Raw genomic sequence first — 18,911 nt, forward strand, 5'->3', positions numbered from 1 at the left:
GCAAATATGGTCAGGTTTAAAAAAAAAAAAAAACATATTTGCAATATTCATATCGGAAAAGAAACCTACCTGTGATTCGTTTTCTAAAATAAATCGTGACGATTTTTTTTTTCTAATTTTTGTGCGTATTTTGGTTGACCTATAAAGACGGTTAAAGAATCGGTGAATCAGCGTATGCCGACTGAAACACGTAAAGTGGTGATTGTGCGCCGACTCACCGCTGGTGAGGATAGCATTTGGCGAAAGGCCAATTTGAAATACCAATGAGGCTGTGGCCGGCATCTTCGAGCTCCGCCCTGTTGTTGTTCCAAGAATTCGGCTCACCTAATGAAGAAGCAGCGTTATGGAAATAGAGGAATCACGACTGCAAGTTAAGCAAGAGATTATGGATACAAGATCTTTCATCCTTCATGCTGGGACCAAAGCCTAACCAAATCATGCCGAAAAGAACTCTCCTCATAAAAGAATAAATTCATAGATGACAATGATATTGCAGATAGTAATCACAGACAGTTTACAAGGGCGTGGCGTATCACGACCAGGCTCCGTGATTCGCTCCTCAGCCTTCTTATCGCTTCATGGACTCGGAGAGATGAGAACGTGATCGGGACTCATTTTCATGCATCACTCAACTTAAATAAAAAAAAGTGCAACGATTCGCTTAACAATTTGTATACAGCCAGTATAAAATAAATTAATCTGTTAGGCCATTTTATGGGAAGGCTCAGATTGAGTACTTATCCACTCGGCGTCGCAGAGTGAGGCTCAGATACCTTGCTAAGAGCTGATTTTAACATTGACACCTCAAGGTATTTAACTCCCCGAGTTGCCCCGTGCTATGCGTAAACTGCATAACGGGGCGTTGGTTCCGTACCTTTGACGCGACAATTCTTACAATTTTTTTTTTGCCCACGACGTATTGAGGAGTGTAATAGGCTTATTCAAGGGCATGCTAATTCGTCATCAGCTGAGATATTTTAAGTGTACTGGAGAGTTGTTCGTGACAAGCTCTTGCCTTTGCGTTTTTATTGCACTGTTTTGTTTTTTTAGTGTTGCATTTCCAATCGTAATCTTGTTGAGTTCATAACATGTACTTCGTCTAGGTGTAAGTTCTTGCGCATCAACTAGTTTGTAACCCCTCTTGCCACAACCTCCAAAACAAGGTTAGCAGTATTTATAAAATAAATAAAATAAACTTTGCTATCCTATGTGCGCCTACGACAATCTGATATGTGTGAGCAAACTACCGAGAACTTGCAAAGGGTGACATTTTTTCGTCGCAAGAGCATCACCCATGTTGAAATTAACTCTGTCTTTGTGTACAATGCGTGTGTGTGGGCATGCGTGATTGTGCAAACTGAGTGTGTGGTTGTGCCCCGCATTGCTAACTGTAAAACGGTCTTCTTTTTTTAAGCGACAAGCAAAAGGGTTTATGCGCGTCTGTATGTACGCAGTTTTCTTTATTTGCTTATAATTCCAGAAAGGCATCTTTGTTTTCTAAAATTATAGGGTTAGAAAGTGAGGGAGAGGAGGACGCGAGAGGGACGTCAGAACACCAAGCTCTGGTTGGAATGATTAGTGAATAAGACGCCAAGCCAGGTGCCTTTCTCTGTGTTTAAACGTGTTCCTGCTGTTAGATAGAGACTAAGAAGCCAGCTAGCCTTTCGCCACTAACCCTTCCAACCATAGCTCGGCGCCCTGGCGTTTCCTCCTTTCCCTCAGTTGCTACCCGCATAGTGTAATAGCCGTCTACATTTTATAGGAATCAACATCTCGACTTTTTTTATTTGATCAAACATCGAAGAAGAGGAATTGTACACCGCGTTAAACGAACGATTATGTAATTTCTGTTTCGAGGACCCAAATACGTATTCAACTCTCGTTTTCAGTTTCAAAGAGGTCCGCCATCCGTGGAATGAGGCGACATTGAAAAATTACGTCCTCCTCCATGGAAGGGGACGGGCGGAAAGACAGAAGGCGACGGAAACCAATCACGTGACCTCGCGTCTTCTGCCGACCAGCGCCAAGAAGATGACATCCGAGGCTTCCAAAGCCGCGACAAAAACGTTTAGAACAAACAGCGGCGACGCTTCGGCGATTCCCCAACGGTACATTAGGAACGCTGAACGGCACCAGCGCTGGAAGAACCACCCTCGAGACCTGTCCGGGCCGGCGGCCAAGCGCGACAAATGACCCAGCTGCGCATGCGCGGGAAAGGGAGGAAGCGAGCGAGGGGGCAAGGGGAGTGGAGTAACCGTTACGGCATGATGACTTTTGCCCGAGTGGCGGAGTTGGCTCTCAGAACAATAGGAGGCTAGACGGAGGACTGGTCAGGACAGAAAGCGTCTTGTGATCTGCGGCATCATCGTGTTCCGTTGTGTGAATCCCTACGAGGGTATACTCGCTGAACGCCGAGAAGTCCAACCGCGTTCTGTGCTGACGTAGTGATCCCTGAAAGGATTGGCGGACGGAAGGAGAGGATAGATTAATCGGAAGGACTTGCCGGGAGGGGCTCGCCAAAGGATTGCCAAAAGGATAGCTGAAAGACCTGCTGAAGAGACGCTGTGGAGACCCCGACTTGCCCCTGAAAAGAACGGCAAGAGGACTGTTCAAATAGGAGGGAAACATCACGAGTCTATACCGGTTTGCGAAAGCAACAACTGCTGAAGCCGGTGTAGCAAAATTTGCTGAGAAAATTCGTGAAAAGTCTATTGAAAGGACTGGTGAAGAGACTACTGCCGTCGGCATTGTGGTGACAGCGAAGGAATAAGTGTAGCTTTCGCGGAATCGATTGCCCAAGGTTTCGCGAGAAAACGTTCAAGGCCGAACTCGAACCAATTCCAGAAGTAGCCGTCGAAGGATCTGCGGACAGTTGCTGACCATCAGCTGTCAGCCATGTGTGGAGGCGTTGCTGCGTCTTTATTTCTGGCGAGCTGTGAGTAGCCATTTTTACATTTTCGCTTTTCCTTTGCAGACAATGGTGACCGTACAAACTAATTAAGAGTAAGGTATAAGGCAATGAATGCTGTTTTGTCCTAAGCAAAAGTAGAGCTAAGCATTCTAGTCTTAGTAATTAATTGCAATGAGCCCTTCATAGTAGTTTTCCTCTTGAACTGCTAGACCCCGGGTAAGCGAACTGATATCACGCGGGCCGCACCATGCAGTGTCCGTGAATTTCCGAACGGCCACCTAAACACTCGTTCTTCTCTCTTATTTGTTTTGCCTTCCGTAGTGAAAGTGGCGCACCACAGTATGACAACGTTCATGTTAAAAACAGAGTTAATTAGAAAATAGGTTCGGCAGATATATAACTTGGTTGTATATGAAGACATGAGCATCGTTGCCCACGTTCGTAACAGCGACAACTAAAAAGAAAAGCCCTCTTTTTTTTTTTTAATTCGCAATAACTGTTTTTATTGGAATGGTTCCAATTTATCAGATTTTTTTTCAGCAGTTTTGCAGATTGTTATTAATTCGCGAGAGATACTGCAATACATGCTGAGTGTCCCAGCAGGATTCGCATTTCTGGGTCAGAAAACGCTTTTGTTTTCACGACCTCATAGTCACCTTTATTAGTATTTGGTACTCTGCGTGACCTCCGTGGAATTTGTACACACACGAAAAAAATTTTTAGAGCCCAATTTAATTCATTTATGTAGTTAACTATAATTGTTTTGAAATACGAGATAGTATGAAATAACGTGTTTTTTTTTTCTTTTTTTCATCATTAAGGCTCCAATTTTCTGGGAGTGCCTGTCAGGGTGGATATCGCTCTGACATCTTTGCGAATTTATACATTGCTTAATTTAAGTTTCGCGCACAAACCGGGCCTCTCCAACATTTTTAGGGGAACTTTTAATTTTCTTTCACACCGTTAAGACGTGGGTCAGTTTGTTTATGGTGAACCATCAAGGAAACCCCCCAGTAATTATTATTGCACCGTGCGCACAGTTCAGCGAGTCAAGGTGACCTCCGCACTTCTAGATCTCATTAAAAAAAAAGTTACACTAAAAAATCTTTAAAAAAGTCATGGAACTATTATCGTGACGGTAAAACTTGGGGCTGGGATGAAAAATGAGAAAAAAAGAGCTAAGAGTACAAGAGACAAAGGACACAACAAAAAGGTTGACATTGTTTGTCCCCTTTCTTTGCCTCTACCACTGTGTGTGTGTGTGTGTGTGTTTAAATCCAATGTCAGGTCTTGCCGTTGTGTAAACTTACGCCAGCCCGCCTGCACTTTGACCGTTTTCTCACCAAGAGCGATGTCGTTTTCGTAAGCCATTGTGGCGCTTTATAAACCCCCTGTATGTGGAATTCACTTGTCGTCATAGTTCAGCGCATGCCGTTGACGGCGCATGCTCTGATCGAGTTCCGATTTATCGTCTGTGAGAAACGACAGTCTTGAGGATGCGGACGGCGCCATGCGAAAGCCTTGTGGGAGCTCGGCAGCAAACGAACAGAGCTATGGCCGCCAGGGAATGCCCTTCCCATTGACAATATTATGGTGGCGTTCTGATCCGCTTCCTAACCGTGACGGCACGGCCAAGATTACTATGTGCAAACAACATGTTTAATGGCGCGTGTAAAAAAGGAACGGGGGAAGCGTCGAGTCCTTTCGTTGCAGCTATACGACGGTTTCCTTAGCTACCCAGGTAAACACATTTTCGAAATGCACAGGCTTTACTCTTTTTGGCACGCTATTTATTGTTTCTAAATTTCGCTATGGAGAAAACGACAATCGAAGGCGATGCCAAAACCAACATTCGAACTTTCCCGCGCTCTCCGGTGAGGTGACCTCACTCGTTGTATAACTTGCAAGTCGGGCAGGCCGTCTGAAAAATACCGTAGTTTCCGCAGTACTTTTCTTTTTTAGGGGCGAAGCTCCTTAGTGTCTAGCCTTGTCCGTCCGGCGTCCGTGCTCACATCGATTGCCATCCCATCTGTCTTCTTAAAAAAAGAAACAAAATGTTTGCGCAGTCGACAGGATTCGAACCTGTGCGGGGAGACCCCAATGGATTTCTAGTCCATCGCCTTAACCACTCGGCCACGACTGCGGGACGAGTAGGGGGCTCTGAGATGGGAGAACTCAAGAGCTGGGGTTTCTGTCATGGATGAAACGTTGCATGTAGCCGCTCAACGTCTATACAGGAGAGGGCGCTGCGGTCAAATGCTTAGTATAATCGCGCTAAACTTTGCATGCATTGGCTCAACGTTTATAGACGAGAGGGCGCTGCGGTCAAATGCTCAAATGCGTATATAACCACGTTCCATATCACACATTCTCTTTCTGACATGGATCAGGTAGGGCCACTTTATCGCAGAACTAAAGAGACCTCCACTTTCTCGTATCATCAGCACCACCAGAGCTTCGCCCCAATCAACGTCATTCACCACATAAAGATGCGGATTTTTTTTTTTTTTTTTTTTTTTTTTGCTGGCGTGAGTTTAATTAACGTGTATTCCGCACTATCGAACTTCTCGTAACCCGTCCGGAACGCCCTGTACTGCCTCCACATAGCCCCATATTACGAGATCTGACGTTGCGTCTTTAGTGTTTTCTGTACAGACTCTCAGACCTAATTTAAAACTTCAATACCTCCGCGAAGGAAAAAGAAAAGGTTTTCCGAAATGAAACATAAATTAGCTTTAAAGGGGTACTCCACCGATTTTTTGAGCTACCTCAACTAACTATATTTTCTGACTCCCCGGCCTTTACTCTCTCCGGTATGCTATTTAGAATCGCGAAATTCATAATAGTTATTGCGAAATCGGCAAATAAAAATGATGCAAAAACCAACATTCAAATATACGCGCGCTTTTCAGGGCCGTGACGTCAGTGGCAGGCAGGCTTGCCAGTCGAGCAAGCAGCCAAAAAATAGAATATGCCAATCATTTGTTCCGTGCTGGAGCGCGGGTACTGCAGCGAGCTTCCCAGGCATTCATTTGACACCATGAAACTGCTTCGAATCAGTTTAAAACGAAATCTACACCCCAAAGAGTGAACCCCTGCCTTCCACTGACGTCACTTTTTCATTGTTGCCAGTAAAGACTTCAAGCTTGAAAAACACGGTGAGGACCAAAACTGTAAATTCAATAACTTCGCGAAAAAACAATATTTTGACCTAATATTTGGGATACTATTTTCGCGACGTTTGTTGGTTAGTTTAGCAAAATTTCAAGCAAATCGGAGACAATGAAAAAATCGGTGGAGTAGCCCTTTAATAACTCGCTCACAGGGCAACCGGGCGTACCTCCTGTATAGGCTCCCTACGGGAGCCAGAGTTCCGCGTCTGCTTCCCACGTGCCGCCGCGCCGCTATTCGCCGAGATCCGATCACGCGAGGAGAGAGGGATCCTGCGCCATGCAGGAAAGTCGCTTCGCCGACATACGCCCCCGTATGTTCCCCCTCACTCTAAAAAAAATTGTGGTGCGCTTTTCTTCTGCGCTTTCACTATTTTTCAACATCCATAAACAACTCGCCTGCATCGCTACGTTACGTTACTAAAAAAAAACCCGTGCGTCTACTTTCCCGCACCACACTCGGAGAGCCAATCACCGCACCTTATGGAGGCAGCTCAGCGAATAACGATGCCGAAACATTTCCTAGACCAGAGAACGCAGTCTGGGTTGTGACATTAAGCAATGGAAAACGTCACGCTTGCATTGCTTAATGTCACAACTCAGACTGCGTTTTGGGGTCTAAACTTATGTTTCGGCATTTTCATTCACTGAGCTGCCTCCGTAAGGTGCGGTGATTGGCTCTCCGAGTGTGGTGCGGGAAAGTAGACGCACGAGATTTTTTTCGAGCGCTGCTTCAACGCGGCGCGCTCCTGTCTGATTGAAGCGGCGATAGACGCCGCTCCGGCCAGCCGTGATCTCACAATCTTCGCTCATCGCTCTGGACAGCGCCGAGCGGCCGCGAGCTCCGGTGCTCTGCGGCATGCGCAGTTCGACTCGGCGAAGCGTTAACCCCTCCCATTTCTTGTGCCACCCACACTTAGTTCTACGAAAATTAATTTTGTGTAATAATTTGAATCGGTGACAACACCAATTCAATTTCCCCGCTAAATTTAGCGGCGAAAATGACGTCACATGACTTGGTGTCACGTAACCTATGAACGAATTCAGTTCCTCCGCTAGATTTAGCGGGAAAATTGACTTCACTTGACCTCAACACCAATTCAGTTCCCCGCTAAATTGGGGAAACTGTGCCGTCCTATAATGCAATGCGCGCGCAAATTTCTCTTTGGGACACCCTGTATATAGTACAACGCCCGTGCGTCTACAACCAAGTGACTCGAAACTTGCTCCTGGGGCACTAGAATCATCAAAGACAGAGGCCGTAGTTCATGGAGCGCGTCGATTAGACCATCTCGACGATGACGCAGCGCTTTTATCGCCCAATGGCGCGCTCCGTAAACTATTGGCTCCAGCTTTGCATTTATTTATTTATTTTTATTTATTTATACAAATACCCGCTGCGCCGTTAGGCATTATACGCGGTACTGCGTTCACGTAGCGAAGATATTCAAAATCATTGCGCACACACATAAAGAAAAACAGTAAGAAATACATTTTTATACTTCAAAACAACAAACAGAGGGTACATAGGTTGTGTACACATGAACATATTCAAAATTTATGCAAACATGCAAGAAGAAAAACAATGAAGAATACCCCATTTCAGTACTTCAATTCAACTCTTCAATCTCTTATAAAAAAACAGCGTCATCAGAAACCGAGATAAAATATGGGAGAGGGAATTCCACTCTCCCATATTTTAAACAGAAAAATTACGAAGAAAAAAAGTCACTTCGATAACGAACCTCTCCCCCTTTTTTTAGTGATCTAGTAATCTTGCAAATAGATGATGCGGCTCCAATATATAAACATTTCGTTCAATACCTGTCCTTCCATGATTTTACCGTGTGAAAATATCTAACCCTTAAACAATATTCGAGGTCTTTAAAGGAGCTGTGCAACGATATTCAATTGGAATGTTTTTCTCTCTACACGAGCTTACTGGCACACCTGGGACTCACGGATACTCACACGCAACTCCATTGGCCAAGAAACTCCTTTGTTGCGGTGTAATTTCAAGGACAAAAGCGATCATTTTCATTCAATCTCTCCTTTGCAAAATTTGGTGACGTAACTCGGGGATCGCAGTACACCCAAGTGACGATATTTGAATGCGGTTCATAGATTGGACCCGAGTATTGCGTGGGCACTCGACTTGGGCTCGTGACAATTGCTAGCTCGAGAAGCATTCGGGTTGTGACCCGTGTCCAATCGCTGCAACGACGACAACAGCCGAGCCATAACAATGTCTGGAACTCAGCGCGTGTCCTGCGCTTTGCCAACCCCAGCGCGTGGCTATGATCAACACTGGCGGCATATAATCGGCTCCAGATCACGTGGCCGCTTGTTCTGGCTGCGAGTTGAGGGAGTGAACGCTGCTCGTTTTTCTTTAATTTTTTTTTCTGGGACTTCTATTGCGTGGGGTGAAAAACGAACGCGTGTTTCATAGGTCATTAACGTTGGGGATCCGTTTTAAGCCGTATTTGCGCAAAGTACAAAAATTGTTGCATTGCTCCTTTAAGAATCACCCAATCTAATCCTCTCTTTTTTTTTCATTTTTGTACAACTTGTGTATGGGCTGTAAGCTCCTGTCACAAACCTTAATGGCTGATTCTGAGAAAGATCTCAAACATTTGTACCTAGTAACTCTGCGGCGGGTCCCAGACGACGCACGCACATGCTAGAAACGTCCTAATGAAAGAGTCTAAAGCCCCACTATTCCAAACTTGTTCGGTGAAAAATGCCCGGTCATCGGACTGTGAGCCCATACGCAGCCTCCTACATTCTGTATAGCTTCCGCGCTTGCTTAGAAAGCGTTTCGCAGTCTAGTAGGCGCAGACGGCAGGGCGCAGAAGACCATTCCCGGAGTAGTATATATAGTAAACTCTTTTCGAGATTCTCTCTGATCACTATCATCTGTGTGGTATCTGTGCCAAACTATAATGGCTGCATCCTTGTGGCTGATGAAGGAAGGAATTGAAGATACTTTACCGAGCGCAGGAGATATGAGGCATGTATGTCTACGTTCGTGACAACACGGCGCACGAATTAGAAACAACGGCTGCGTAAACCTTTATTTCGGCGTGTAGTTCAATCAATTTCTTGACACAAGCTCTAAACCCTTTTGATGGCGGAAATTCAATCGAGGGGCTTGGGGAGGGGGGGATCGCAGCTTTGTGCTAGTCAGTTCGTATAAGTTCGCAACGTCGAAACTGAAATAAGTAGAGATTGAACTACGAGTGTAAGAGGAGGTGATCGAAGAGCCGATTCCTATCTGTCACATTGACGTGTGCGAGTGACTGTGCCCGATGAAATATAGTTCCGCAGTCGCTCTCTCACGTGCCTGCAATGCTCAAGGAAATAGATGCATGCAGTCAGGGCGTGGCTGCGCTGAGGCCATCACGGGGCGCACCATTTTGTTTCACCATCCTAATGTCCACGTGAGATGCTAGACCTCGAGACGAGGAAACACCACGGGTCTTTAGTGACCATTAATAACGACGAAAAAGAAAGTAAAAAGGAAACATTCCTAAAAAATAGAGACGCCACCGAGGGTCCGAAAGAAATGCGGCACACTCTGGAGGCGGTTCTTGCCATGCTGGCACGTATACCCGTAGAGTAGTGCTGGCAGGTATACCCGTAAAGACTAGTCACGTCACAATACAGATGGGGGACACGAGTTTTGTTGCAGTTGATGATGATACAGTGGCAGTCTGACTGATGACCATTAATTTATCTTCCGACAGACTTTTGGAGATGTTTTCCGCCGTGGTCGGTTTACCCTCATCCGTCGGACAGTTTTACTTACCTGGCCGGTTCATTGTTCGAGCTTAGATTCTTTATGAAATACTCGGATAGATTTAAATGATATTAAAATTCAGATATAAGTAGACAAAAGTAATTTTAGTACTATTATTACCGACATAGGTTATCATTACTTCGAAATTATTTGAAGATTAAGAATACTCTACTACATTGCAGGCTTTAAATTGAGGCAACTCTGCTTCCCAAAATAATGTTTTTTTCTTTTTATTCAAATTTTCGCTGTGCGACAAGATGAATGCATGTTGCACAGTATCTGTCTCGTGACCGCAGCTCATTAACGCGATTAATGACTTGAAATCCTAACTTTTTAAATAAAACATTTCTTCGACTCTTTTCTAAATTTAAAAACACACACAGCTCATGTACAGTTGTTAGTTTATGTTCTTATATTGTGTTAACCGCAGATGTTAGTTTTGAGGCTACCTCGCCACTACATTGTAGTTCTTACTTCTGCAACCTTGATACTTTCTCTCTTTTCATGTAGCAACAAAGTAATTGTGAAAGTTTTGAGGTCACTTTAATTGGCTGAAATGTAATTAACTACATAATATTAAATTCAAGATAAAATTAATGTATTTATGTTACTCAAACTTAGTTTCATTTCTGGAGAAACTTAATGTAGCTTAGTATAATTGTACCTCTCAAAATTGCGTTGCCACACAAACTAATATGGATATAGTTTCAACATAGATCAGTACAACCTATTGACAGTGATTCAAACTCTACGATGAGTTACCTTGATGAATCAAGATCGACAACGGTTGTAAACTGAACATATGTCAGCAGTCACAGCTCAGCCACGACCGATGTTTTGTGACATTTTAAAAGTGACTAAAACAGAACTTAGAGTAAGTTCCTTTCGGTTTAATAATCCTCAAAGGCATTACATGAGGGGAAGGGGGAATGAGGTACAAAAATTTAAAAATTAAGGTTGGCGGATAACAGTTCGATCAATATTTTAGTTTGTTATTTCTTTTGTTTTCAGAAAACCCTGCAGCGCCGATGCATTGCAGTAGGGGAGCTCGTGAAACTAATTAAAAATCACAAGTACCACGCACCATTAACACACAACAACAAAACACACAAAAAATTATAATCATGGAGGCAAATCGAAGTGTACGCATTTTCAGCATACAACGGCAAGGTATAAATATGATTCGCTGAATAAGAGACATATTATAAAGGTCACATAAAAATACAAATAAAAAATAAAAGGGGAAGCGATATTGTATAAATATTTTGACTGATAAAAAACGCTTGTAAGGTGAGCCTAACAAATATCACGGCACTTAGTGTGACTAGTTTCAAGTATAATTATTTCAGGAAGAGAATTCCAGTCAGTGATAGCTAGTGAAAGCGGGGAATTGTTTAATTTATTAGTTTTCGCAAATAGAAGGTTTGCTTTTAAATTTTGGTCATGACAAAAATTGATATAAGAGGTAGGCGACAGTAATTGTCCCGAAAAAGAAGAGAAATGGTAGATTTCGTGAAGCATTGACAAGACGAGCAAGATTTAATTTTAGTGCAGTTATGCTTGATGTCGCTGAGTAGTCGTGCGATATAAAACGAGATGCTTTGTTTTGAACCGATCCGAGTTTGTTAATGAGGTATGCTTGATGGTGCCACAAAATAAAGTGAGCGTATAGTCTAATTTAGATCTCACGAAAGTTTTATATGCGGTATAATTTCACAGAGCGGGAGGTAAGGTATAGGTTACGTTTAATATATCCTAAAGATTTACAGGCGCTAGCCACTAAAGTGTCAATGTTTGTATATTCAAATTTTTTAATGAGAAAATGTTACTCTTAGGTATTGATGGGCTGATATACTTTCCTCGTGAGGCCGTGTTAGAAATGTGTAGTTCCATAATACATAATTTATTTGACCTGTAAATGTTAGTAGTTGCTTCTTGCTTGCGCTGACCTTCATCTGTCAGGCTAGAGTGAAAATGTATTTAAGTCTTGCTGTAATAATAAATTATCATCTGGGTTAGTAATACAACGGTAAATGACAGTCGTCCGCAAAGAGCCTGATTGAAGATGTTAGATGGAGAGGTAGGTCATCAATATATATAAGAAATAACAGCGGACCCACAACGCTGCCCTGGGAAACACCTGACATAACTGGAAGGGTGGATGATTTGTCCTGATCAAGATGAACAGCCTGTTTTCATTTAGTTAAGAATTCGGCTATCCGATGAGTATAATAGAAGGATGAATGTTTGGTTCATATAGTTTATACAAAAGTCGTTGGTGAGGAACCGAGTTAAATGCGTGTGACTGTAACTAGATTTATTTTTAAAGCTCGAGCAAGTTTTGAGGATAAATAGTGCAAATGTTGTTACAGGCAGAATATGGTGCAAACTCTTCGAACTTTGTGCGCCACACAAGAAAAGAGAAGAAAGTGGAACCACTTCCTGAGGTCCGCTAATGCGGCCGAAAATACCGAGGGTAAGGATTGACGAGCGAGGATCTGGAGATGAGCATGAGCATGATCATGCAGGAGCATGCCTATGCATGGAATACGGATGAGCTGAAGGATTCAACAAAGCCCAAACTTCTCGTTTTTGTGTGTTTTTTTTTTTTTTTAACGTCACATTGGAGTTCTCCGAAACGGAGGTTAGGAGAACGAAACTGCGCCTGACACAAAACGTGGAAAGCACAGGCGGGGACATCTTTCGCAACTTTTTATGCTTACAATCCACGTGCCAACCTACGGAATTTATGACAAGTTGTGCTCACGCTCGGGCACTGACGAACGCCGTGCTGCCTGCCTTTCTCTGGAAGGAATGCGCCATGAGAACGCGCCTCGAAAGCCAAACATCGCGCAGCTCTTTCCTAAAACCGACGAACCGGTCCAACTAACAAAATAAAATAGGGGTTAAGAAAGCAAAAGAAAGACGATAGAACAATCGCAACCGCAACAGCCCTTGACATCCCTCTCAGTAACGAGGATCTTCATCGTCAACACGAAGGAGAAACCGTGTAGCACCGTGACCAGAATGAAGATATTCCCCGGCTTGTAAATCAGCGCTGTTTACTCGCTCGCTGCTCCGCCACACCTTGACAAAAGCATCGCCAAACTAACAAGAAACGACGCTGCATATCATTAGCACACAAAAAAACACACGCACACGCGGATGGATAACATCGTAAAACGTCGAACTCAATAACAGGATTAGAAAGAAAATATGTATAATAAATAAAACAAAAGGTATACGCGAAGGGTGTTTTCGGAGCGGTAGTCGTCTGACAATTACGAGGAGGGGAGCGAAGGGGGGGAGGGGGGAACTTTCCAAAGGTACTAGAAATAATTTACTTCCTCCGTTTGTTTGGACGCCGCCTTCGCCTGGTTCCAAGGCCAAGGTGCAGGCCTCCCAAAGAATCCCTCTGGGGCGTTTTCTTTGTGCTGGGCCCCCGTTCTCGCTTTTTCGTTCTTGTTTTGTCTCGTGTTCGTCGGCTGTCCATGAAGCGAAAGTGAAAGGTCTTGGCAGCGAGGGTCCGCAAGACTGGGTCCATTGGGAACGCGACTCGGTGGAAACACGCGATGACGACGCGCGATGGAGGGAGGGACGGGCGGGGAGTCGCCCACGCGTGCTGCGTGTTTTCGAAAGGAGACACCCGCTGTGAAGTCGCCTCAAAGCATTCAGGGTCGTGTGATTCCTCTGTCCATCCACGGCGGCCCTTGCGGATTGGGATGACGTCGTACCTTCCTTTTTGCCCAAAGGCGGCGCTCGTGTCTCGGAATCTTCAGGGTCACGTTAGGAAATTAGAAAGTGCGAACAAAACGAGGACAAAGAAAACGCCAAGACAACAGGACCCAATACAAACAAACGCGATATCTCTAAAAATACACAAAAAAGACGTTCATTGTAAACGACAGCAATAGACTAAAGATACAAAATCAAGAACTCTAAAAAAATGTTCGCTACTAACGCCCGCAAAACTGCGGGCGTTAGAGGCGAGCATTTTTTTTAGAGCTCTTGGTTTTTCATCTTCAGTCCCCTGTCGTGTGTTTAGCGCCTGTCCTATTGTCCTCGTGTCTTCTTTGTCCTCGTCTTGTTCGAGCTTTTTAAACCTTTTGTTTAGTATGGACCAACTAGCCGAAACGCAAGTTTTAATGCGCGTTTGGGAGAATGTAGATCCTGATGACGTCATAACATTTTGTCAAAAGGTGTCATTCTAGAAAGTCAGTCTCAAAAGCTTCAGCGTCATGTTTTTAAGAAGCTCGTTGATTGTAATGGCGTAATACTGTGACGTCATCAACATGAACCATCACTTAGACATCTTATGCATGTGACGTCACCAGGATCAACCATCACGTATATACGGATAATGGTTAAATAAACTCATTAGCTGGGTTGTAGACGTTGTCTGTCCATATTGATATTACTACAACCGTAGACTTTTCCCTACTTCAGCCCCAGTCTCGGTTAGTATCACTACGATAAACTTCCACCAGCTCGCGTACACACTAACTGTATATATATTAACTGTGTCACGGGCACTTTCATCGTCGTACGTGGTCTCCAAAGAGGAAATAATCGAAAATATGCGGATGAATCAACCGTACATTATCGAATGAATCAAAGCCTACGAAGGCGCCGAAAGACAAAATCCTTGGCGGAGCCGGGATTTGAACTCCGGGTCCCCCATTGTCCGGTCGCGGGTGCTAACCTCTACACCACTCCCGACCGGATATTGGGAGGCCCGGAGTTCAAATCCCGGCTCCGCCAAGGATTTTGTCTTTCGGCGGCTTCGTATTCTTTGGTTCATTTAATCAAGTACGGTTCATTCATTTGCATATACTCTATTCGACTATAGCAACTGTATATAGACTAACCGTACATTTATGGTTCTTCGTTTTTTGTGTTTTATTTTTATCTTCACGTCTGTGACATCACTTCCGGAACGGAGGAATTTTTTTTTTTTTTTTTTCATCTTGACGACATTTTAAAAGGTTGTCGAGGAAAATAAAACCCAAAAGCGAAGAGCCCTATTATTCGAATCCTGGACAGAAGCTCACCGGACAAAAGCTCACCGGCCATAAACTCACCGGATTTGTCATAAACCCGGTGAAAAGCTCACCGGTCTTACTTGTGAACCCGCACAAAAGCTCACCCGGGTAAAATTGTTTGTTTTTCTATAAGAACTCCAATAACATGACAAATTAAACAGCGCATTCTATATGACTCGCGCAAGGTACGTTTCTTATATAAGAAAATCATGTTTATTGCTCAAATCTTTAAAGGCTCATATAGCCTCCCACTGCCTCCAGCAGTGTCGGCAAGTCTCTGTCAAGCTGATAGTCCACAGACAGCTTCCTCAAGCGGCTCTGAAGACACTTCGTTGCTTTCCGAAAAGTTTTCATTGAGGGTTCACCTTGGCATGCTTGCAGCAAAACTATAGTGACCAACGCTTTGTCCTGTTGAAGACATGCCATCAGCCTCGGTCCAGACACTTGGATGGCCCTGTCCCACAAACTTGTGGAACCCGTTGTTCTATCGTTCACATGAGTTATTGGGCTGTCCTCGTCCGTTAGCGTGGCCTCGTGCAGATTCCACAGCTCCGGGGGAAATTCCGGTCGTCGTCGGAGCACGGTCATCCTGAGGGCTCCACTCGAGGGAAAAATCCCAGCACCTATATAACTCTAAAAGTGTGACCTTGGTCTTTAATTAACCGGGTTCAAAGAATATACTTTCCGAAGTGACGTGATCCCATTTAGCCCACAGTTTAGCCCATCCCATTTTACCCAGAGTACACTTTCGTTCGGCTTATCAAGAAAAAAAAAAAAAAAAGTGAGCTTCCGTTTGGGTTTGCCAAAAAATGAATGAGCTTTGTCCAGTTCCTCCAAAAAATAGGTGAGCTTTTGTCTGGTGAGCTTCTGTCCGGTTACCCTATTACTCGGTACTTCCGATTACAGTGAAAGTTAGTCATGGGACACTACTAACTGTGCTTGTGGATCCTGATGAAGCACATCTCTCTGCCGAAAGCTGGCATTGCGGCGGAAAGTCAGTCTCACAACCTTCAGGGTCATGTTGTTAGAAGGCATGTTGATCGTGATGACGTCATACCGTGACGTCATCACGATCAGCCAGGACTTGGCCTTCTACTCCATTCGTGTTTATATGGCGGACGGAGAGTGATGACGTCGCAACTTCTTGCTGAAAAGTTGCATTGCATGTTGATACAATGGAAGGTAATTCTCCATACTTTGAGCGTCGTGGTTAGGGAGCTTAATTGCGGATTTTGATGATGTCGCTCTGTGTTGTCACCGTGCTGCCGTCAAAGCTAAGCTGATTTGTTAAACAGCCGCGGAACCTTGAACTGTCGTAATGCGCAAAAAAAATTCGTTTTCTCTGCCAAAAAAAAAAAAAAAAAAAAAAATGACGACCGCATTTACAATTAGTTGATGACGTATCACGGTGCTGCAGGTGAAAGACACCTCATTATTGTACCCTGGTGTAACTCAAAATGCGGGCGAAGGATCTGTTTTCATTCGACTATTTTCCAAAGTGCGCTCCTTCACTGATCTCTGCCAATGATCCGAGTTGGTGTTCGGGCACGCGCATTCTGATCATGACGCGAGGACTTCGTCAGCGCTCGGCTTCTATTCGGCTCAGCTCGTAACAAGATCGAGCGCCGCGTCTGCGTTCGGCGACGACTGCGAACCAATCACACGCTTTGTGACCAAGAAACGACCGCAAATTCTGCTTGATGAGGTTTTGAAAAGGGAAGACGACAATCCCCTGTCAAATCAGACAGGAAAACTGGAAAACTTCTCGACATCTATACTTGGATTTGGGTAACATTGACGAAAAGCTCAAATTTCGGAATCCACGAAGACCTCCAAGAGGACATGTGTTACAGTTGCGTATATATACTAAAATGCTTGCATATATACACTTGGCCGATCTGAATCTTATATATGTCCATCATATCAGCCATGCTCGAGACATCATGTGTGATTTGTGAGGGCCCGGACACCTGACAGGGGATTGCTCGAGACATCACGTGGGACTTGTGAGGGCATGCACACCTGAAAGGGGATTGCTCAAGGTTCCACCAGGTTTGAGAGATGGCAATGCCGTGGTGCTACATCACCTTCTTGGTTGTCGGGCTTCTTACGCCGTAGAAAGAAAGACAGAAAAAGCGCTGCTTCAAATGTCTTATCCTCTGTTCTGCAAAATCATACTACTACAAAGTTTGGCTCACAGTACAAGCACCCCGAAACACCTATTGTATGTATCACTTTCTCTCCCTTTCTGTCTCTCCCTCTGTGTGACGCGCTTTCAAAATTATATTATATGATTATTTTTATTCTTTTTCACAATTTACCGAAGCAACCGTAGAAAACGATCGACCTCATTGTGGAATAAAAATAATCTCGCTTTAGTTCATTTTTTTTGTCTGTTTATTTTTTAAGTTCTGTCGAAAAATCGGTCATTTTTTGTCGAAAATCATTGTTGATATTTTGTTAAGAGCTAGTTTTTTTAATGTGCGGCCTGAGGTTGGGGGGGGGGGGGGGGGGGAGTATGCTTTCAATTTCAAAACAAACTTTAACAAAAAAGAAAAAAAGTCTAATAATTGTGCAATTTTTAAGGCTACAAACACGCAAGACAAAAATGGCAACGCTCACAAGAGAGTAATTTCCCAGCAGTCAACGTAGCAATTTTGTTCAGTGTTTCGGTCCCCGGTGGCAGTCCTTTTGTCCTAAGCCTCTTCCGCCACATCAGAACAGCAGCCAACTAACGCCTAACCTATCTAGCGAATAGAGGGAGAGAGAAGGTGATTACAGGGAAGGGAGAGCGGGCACTAAATGAAAGGAAAGGGGCGGGGCGGAAGGCAGTGGCCCAATTTCTAGCGCCGCGTACGTGGCCGTGTTGCGCAAGTGAATGACCTTCCGCCGGCTCGTCGCGGCTCGTGAACCCGAAGCCGACAGTCATCCTCCCCCACCAGGCACTGACCCCGCTTATATCGCAACGAGCAAAGCAGCTACCGCCTTGGAACAAAAACACTGCATCTTGGGAATGTAGCGCCACTTTGTTCCGTGGGATGAACAGTTTCTCCTGTATTGGCTGGAAGCTCGAGCACGGCATATCTTTACTGGAGATGTCGCGAGCCTGACGAGGCTCGAGTTGAACCAGGTTCGACTTGTTATCGAACTTTGAGCTCAAATTTCGACGAAAGTTCGACTATTATAGGCCTCCTGAGCTGAACCTTTGAACAAACTGTGGCGCCCTCATTTTTTGGGTACTACAAGCTCACCCGATTGTGCCTCGCACTACCTATGGCACCTTGGCTGAGCTTTTTCGTTCTCTCGGGTGCTGAAGAACAAAAAAAAAAAAAAAACACCTTTGGACGTCTGAAATAACGCCACAAGACAATCGACAGTGCCAAATTCATGCCACCACCGCTAGGGTACGCGTCTCTTATGTGGTGACGTCAGACTACCTGGCGTCCCGATTACAGCGGACCTTTTAAGGGCTAGTTTCCCCAGTATCGTGTCCGTCAGCAAACAAATGATGACGCGAAACTCTGGACAGCTATCGCCACCTACAAACGACGGCGGCAACCAGACAATCGGCTTGCCGATTGTCTGGTTGTCACCGCTGTTGCTCATGGATGGCGCAACCTTTCCAGCCTTTCCACTCTGGCTTGCCTACTCGTGGCCGGCCACCACTTCATTCCCATCATACTACAGCTTCGCTGGTCTTCCTTCTTCGCCAGAGTGGAAAGGCTGAACGTTTCTTTCATTTTTTTTTTTTACTTTGGAACAAGTAAAACAGCGTCTTTTGGCTTACGTTCTTAGCGTCTTAGCTTTGACTTGTGCTTCGTCGACGTTAAAATTTTTGCTTTTCTTTGTATTTTCCTCGTGATTTCGCGTTCCCGCACCAGAGCAGGCACGCTCCTACATGTTTGACAGTCCCTTTTCGAAGCGCCCCTTGGGCAACGCAGGGGGCCTATGCTCATGCGCCTAAGTAAGTACAAGCTGACACCAACTCG

The 18,911-nt window shown here is 44.6% G+C and overlaps 1 protein-coding gene and 1 non-coding gene across 2 annotated transcripts in view; one reads left to right on the forward strand and one right to left on the reverse strand.

Annotated features, from left to right (window-relative positions):
• Window positions 1-2,726: 2,726 nt before the first annotated feature.
• The window catches only part of LOC8036172, a 38,591-nt gene continuing 22,406 nt past the window's right edge, over window positions 2,727-18,911 (forward strand). Inside the window, exon 1 of the mRNA XM_029984037.4 lies at window positions 2,727-2,935. Coding sequence (XP_029839897.2) covers window positions 2,896-2,935 — 40 coding nt within the window. The 5' untranslated portion in view covers window positions 2,727-2,895. The remainder of the gene's footprint in view (window positions 2,936-18,911) is intronic.
• On the reverse strand, window positions 4,973-5,054 carry Trnas-aga. The gene has a single exon. It is a non-coding gene; the product is annotated as a tRNA-Ser (tRNA).

This window comes from Ixodes scapularis, unplaced genomic scaffold, assembly GCF_016920785.2.
Source record: "Ixodes scapularis isolate PalLabHiFi unplaced genomic scaffold, ASM1692078v2 PGA_scaffold8__174_contigs__length_109621045, whole genome shotgun sequence".
Lineage (NCBI taxonomy): Eukaryota > Metazoa > Arthropoda > Arachnida > Ixodida > Ixodidae > Ixodes > Ixodes scapularis.